Here is a 6,000-nt window from a genome sequence, read left to right on the forward strand (position 1 = left end):
AATGGGGGGAAATTAAAGTTCAGAAATATAAATAACTTGCTCACTGTTGTTCATATATTGGGACTCTTGAAGGGTTTGGAGTACATTGTTGATTTTAAGAGCGCAACTACACTTAACATTTGCCCATTCACATTTTTCTTCATGAAATTAGATTAGTGTGTGCTCTGTGTGTGTGTGTTTGTACGTAAATATACATGAATTTATAAATAAAAAAACATTTACTATGATTTTTTTTCTTCGTACGCATATGTATGTTTTCTGAAAATTCTGAAAACCAATATGCTATCATCCTTGCAATCCTTCTCATAAAAACTTGCCATTTTAAAAGCATTATCTGAAAATTAGTTGGAAATCTAATAAATAAGCATAGTATCAGATACCTCCAGCTATCTAATCTATCTTATCTTTTAGTTACACTGCATACACTTTATAGGAAAACTGACAGTAACTTTATAATTTACATGAACATCTTTTTACTTATATGTCAAACCATCAATGATCAAGATGAGAGAAAGGTACTATCCCAAGCCATTTTTAATATTTTCAAATTTATTTTAGATAATACTGCCAGAATTTTAACCAGAAAAAATGGATTCAATAGACATGAAATAAGTACCTATCTCTTGCCCGTGGTGATATCAGACAACGATTACCCAATTCAGAGCAGCACAGGCACGCTGACCATCCGAGTGTGTGCTTGTGACAGCCAAGGCAACATGCAGTCCTGCAGCGCTGAAGCTCTGCTCCTCCCCGCGGGTCTCAGCACTGGGGCCCTCATCGCCATTCTCCTCTGCATCATTATTCTGTTGGGTAAGAAACGTGTGTGAAAATATGATTATTTTTACATTGTATATTTGTAAATCAGAAATTCTGTTATCAAAATAAGTCTTCCGGGCGCCTGGGTGGCTCAGTCCTTAAGCATCAGACTTTGGCTCAGGTCATGAGTTCGAGTCCCACATTGGGTGAGCAGAACCCCCTCTTTGTGTGAGCCCTGTTTCTCTCTCTCTCTCTCTCTCTCTCTCTCTCTCTCTCTCTCCCTTGCTCACTTTCACCTTGTCTCTTTCAAAAAAAACCCAAAACTTTAATTTTAAATAAATAAATAAATAAATAAATAAAATATCTCCTCCCAAATTAACTCCAATATTTAAGACAGACATAGGTTAACCATAGGATATTGTTAAATTAAAATATTTTATCTGGTCAGATAGTTATTACATTTTTTTTAAATAAGACCGAAAGTTAGAGCTATTCGAAACATTTTTCAAAATCATACAATTTCTGAGTGGCTCAACGAAGGCAAGACCCTTTGCTGTTAGTTGTAGATAGATTTTTAGTAAATCTAAAGTTTATTTCCAGTTTTTTTGTTCGTATTATGGCTGGATGGAGGTCTCACTATCTTACCTTTTCATTGAAATAATGTTGAAATAAGCCTTTACCTGGTTCATTTTCCCTACAATAATACTTGATTTTATAACCTAGAGCAAATTGCTTTTTAACTGCCTTTGAATGAAAAATCTGATTAAGTTTACTCTCCAGTTGCATTATCTTAAAACTATTGTGCATATTCCTATGACCCTAATCAAAAAACATTGTATCTGACATTTTAAGAAGCAGTAAAATGAACTTGGATTTTGGATCCAATCTTAGTAAGTTTCATTATCCTCATTATTAGAACATTTTTTACTGGGTAGGGTCGTTTGGTTGATAATAAGTAATCTAAGGTTCAAAATCTTCACATCACAAGTTTATGTGCGTGCATGAATATATGAATTTAAGCAAAATAAAATGTCACATTTTCTCAAAGACTTGAAGAATAAACTTTTTTTTTTTTCCACTTAATGCTGGCCTATTTATTTTTTAACCACTTTGAAGGTCAAGAATACTTATCAATGGATTAAAACTTTATTTTGTGTTGCATTAAAAAAGTCCCTTGTTTGCCCTTTCACACAAGCTTGAAGGCAAGCAGCCTGACAGTCCTGTGTTAATAAAGAGAAAACAAAACAAAACTTCACATAATAATATAATTCTCTTAGTTCAGGCTGCTGTAACAATACCATAAACTGGATGGCTTGAACCACACACATTTATTTCTCATAGTTTTGGAGGCTGGAAAGTCCAAAATCAAGGCACTGGCAGGTTCCAAATTTGGGGAGGGCATACTTCCTAGTTGAAGACGGCCATCTTCAATTGTATCCGCACGTGGCAGACAGTAATCATCTGTTTGTTGCTTTTTATAAAAGCACTAAGCACTATTTCAATTCATGAGGGCCCCACTTAATGACTTAATTACCTCCTAAAGACCCCACTTCCAAATACCATCACCTTGGGGATTTAGGCTTTAGCATGAATTTTGAGAGGACATATTCCATTCATAATGATAATAAATTCCATCTCCTATAAGTGTATATTCTAAAGAATTTAAATAAATATAGATATTTCACTGTACATATATCTGGTAAAAGATTTTCTCTCTCTTTTCTTATCTAATTGAATTCACTTCTGTTTCCCCAAGTCATCATTTTAAAGGATCATCTCCAAAATGTTTGTGGATACTGAATGAGGGTGGGAAAAGTCATACAACCAGAGGGAATCTGAGATTAATATTCTTCCATCTTTTATGCTATTGCATTATGGTTAGTAAAATTATTGTCTTATTATTATTTGTAACTTGTCAGGGAAGTAGGGAAATGTCCTTTTTGAGTGATACACGTTTCTTTTTTTATTTTTTTTAATGTTCTTATTTATTTTTTGAGACAGAGAGAGACAGAGCATGAGCAGGGGAGGGACAGAGAGAGAGAGGGAGACACAGAATCGGAAGCAGGCTCCAGGCTCCGAGCTGTCAGCACAGAGCCCAATGCATGGCTTGAACTCACGAACTGCCAGATAGTGACCTGAGCCAAAGTCGGATGCTCAACCACCTGAGCCACCCAGGTGCCCTGAGTGATACACGTTTCTATCTGTACATCTACAATTGTTTAAGATGTATCTAGCTAAGGTTCACACATAGTTTCTGTAGGTAATTCAGTGTAGAAGCTGGAATTCACTCTTTGCCATCTTGTGGTCCTACAACTTATTTTTGGTCTCACATAAATACATACTTTCATGTAATACCTCAAAGATTGCTAAACCAAGAGTGTCTAATCAGGAGGTCACTTCCCCTCCACTAATTAAGACACTGTAAGAAAAAAAAAATGCAAGAAAAAAAATCTTTTTCTTTTAACAATGTAACAAAAAGAAATCTATGTAAATCCATCAGCAAAGCTATTTAACCCAAACCAATACCTCCATATCTTGCAAACAATGCTGCCTTTTTAATATTGTATAAGGATGTGAAAACTATGGGCATGTTTTTGTCCTTAACTGTTTTATTTGAAGCTGAATTCAATGTCTGTCTATTTTTTATGTAACACCTTATGTCACTATTCAATGCAAAATAGAAATAATGTCTGTACAATCAGGAGCTAACTTTAAACAGATCTTAGGAAAAAAAAAATAGGCAAAATATCTCACTGTATTTGAGAAATATCCCAGATGGCTTTAAAAATAAATCGCAAACACTGCACTTAAACCACCCTTCCTGGCCAAACCTCAACAATCTCTTCTCCCTTCCCCCCACCCCCCCACCCCCCAAAGGGATGGAAGGACAAAATTAATCTGAAATTCTAGCCTGTCCCCGAAAACCTAAGTAACTTAAGCTCCTTTCCAGTGCTTCCACTCGTCATTTATATAGTGCTTTTAGATGGACCGCTAATGAATCTTCTTTTCTTTTTTTCAAGTTATAGTAGTACTGTTTGCAGCTCTGAAAAGACAGCGAAAAAAGGAGCCTCTGATCTTGTCTAAAGAGGACATCAGAGACAACATCGTGAGCTATAACGACGAGGGTGGCGGAGAGGAGGACACCCAGGCCTTTGATATCGGCACCCTGAGGAATCCTGCAGCGATCGAGGAGAAGAAGCTTCGGCGAGACATCATCCCGGAGACGTTATTCATACCGCGCAGGACTCCCACGGCCCCGGATAACACAGACGTCCGCGATTTCATTAACGAAAGGCTGAAAGAGCATGATCTCGACCCCACCGCGCCCCCCTACGACTCCCTGGCAACCTACGCCTACGAAGGGAACGATTCCATCGCGGAGTCTCTGAGCTCCTTAGAATCGGGGACCACTGACGGAGACCAAAACTACGATTACCTCCGAGAGTGGGGCCCCCGGTTTAACAAGCTGGCCGAAATGTACGGTGGCGGGGACAGTGACAAAGACTCTTAACCTAGGCTATCGATTCCGTTCCAACAAGAGGAGGTAACTGGACGGGCACCGTCCCCCCCTTCACAATATTTGATATTCAGGAGAGTTTTCCTGCCACTCAGCACAATTTTTTCCCATTTACTTCTTAATTTGTTCATTAATTCCATTAATTCTTTCCTGTAGGATGTCTCATGGAAAATATGCGAAATTTTATTTAATCACTTCCAAGAGCCAAAGCTATGGAAATTCAGTGTTGTCCATCTTAGAAATAAAAGATAATTTCAGAAACACGAACAGGATAGGAACCTCACAAGCCGCTTCTGTTAGATACACGTCCTGCCCTTGCAAATGAAGCTTTTATAAAAAATAAAAAAATAAAAAAAAAGGTGAAGAAAAACATTTAAGGTATATCCTGTTCTGTACATTAAATTAAAAAAAAAAAAAAAAGTACATGTGGTGTTAGTAGGTGTGATATGCAACCTGGTATACAAACGTTTGTGCAATTTCATTTCATCAAATTCTATCTGCTAATGTTTTATATTTATATTTTTGTATTTATTTTTAAAAAAAATAAACAAGTTTTTACAACTACTTTGTCTCCAGCTTCATTTCTTTTCCTAGGAAGAAGAAGTTTCTTCATGGACTGTCTTGGTACAAAAGTCCACTGAATGCAGGTAAGGGCACAAAGTCATTATTGTTACTTTGAGACATCTAAACAAGTTAATAGGATATAGGTATGAATTGTTTTTCCAGTGAGTTTTGTTATGCTCTGATACGTGAAAAACTTGTCAAATTAAAAGTAATAGTCATGTACCATTAAGCCGATTTAAAAACATGGCTGTCTTTATGCTAAATATCCCCAGACATCAGCAATACAGTCATTTCATTTTGTTCATATTCATTAAAATAATATCTGAAAGAATATAACTTTTTTTATTTTTGTATGACATTTGTTCTTTGAGTTTTACAGGTAAGAATAGTTGAGACAGATTTCGTACTGAAATAATCCTTTAATGGAAAATATACTTGCTTCCCATGGTGACTTTGAAAATGCTTAGTTATGATAGTAATAATGCTGAATATTCCATTAAGATACAGCATCGTGATTATGTCAAGTTTTCAAAAAGGCATTATAGATTTATTTGTAATTAAGTCTGTTTTTCTGTCAATGAATGATTCAATAGAAAGGAAAAAAAAAATACTGGCAGTTAATTATCTGGTGTCCCTGAGATTCACAAAAGCCAACTGCCACCAACTGCTCTCTTGTCTCTCAAGCTCCAAATATGATTTATTTATAAATGGAGCTCTCTGTTGGGCCTACACTAGGAAGGCGCATTCCCTGCTGAGGAAATCATAAACAATACCAAAGATTTGTGTGCTTTCCAATTAGTGAAAATGCTATGCTTTTGGAGTGAGAGTACAATATTGACATATCCTTAGTGCAGAATTATTTATTTCAGTCTTCTTGGATGATATTTCCCCCCCAACTTCCAGGCTGAAAAAGCATACATTTCACTGACTACAGACAGTTTGTGTGGTAATATAATTGTGAATGAAAAACAACCTATGTGGTCTAGTTAAAATTAGTCACATTACAAGGCTGATACATCAGATCATAGTAAAACCTAACTTGGTTCACTTATTGTATTTCAAGATGCCATGCATATACCCAGAAGGCTGACTAAAAAGGACAGAGTTTATTTATTTATTTATTTTTAATTTTTTTTTAAATGTTTATTCGTACTTTGAGAGAC

At 36.0% G+C, this 6,000-nt stretch overlaps 1 protein-coding gene across 3 annotated transcripts in view; it reads left to right on the top strand.

Moving 5' to 3' along the window:
- The window catches only part of CDH10 (cadherin 10), a 123,574-nt gene extending 119,307 nt beyond the window's left edge, over positions 1–4,267 (top strand). For 2 of the 3 annotated variants that reach the window (XM_042908194.1, XM_042908178.1), the window contains 2 exons: positions 559–810; positions 3,777–4,267. In XM_042908194.1, coding sequence (XP_042764128.1) covers positions 559–810; positions 3,777–4,267 — 743 coding nt within the window. The remainder of the gene's footprint in view (positions 1–558; positions 811–3,776) is intronic. The other variant, XM_042908187.1, reaches the window with a different exon arrangement.
- The last annotated feature ends 1,733 nt before the right edge of the window (positions 4,268–6,000 follow it).

The sequence above is a fragment of the Panthera leo genome, chromosome A1 (genome assembly GCF_018350215.1).
Source record: "Panthera leo isolate Ple1 chromosome A1, P.leo_Ple1_pat1.1, whole genome shotgun sequence".
Classification (NCBI taxonomy): domain Eukaryota; kingdom Metazoa; phylum Chordata; class Mammalia; order Carnivora; family Felidae; genus Panthera; species Panthera leo.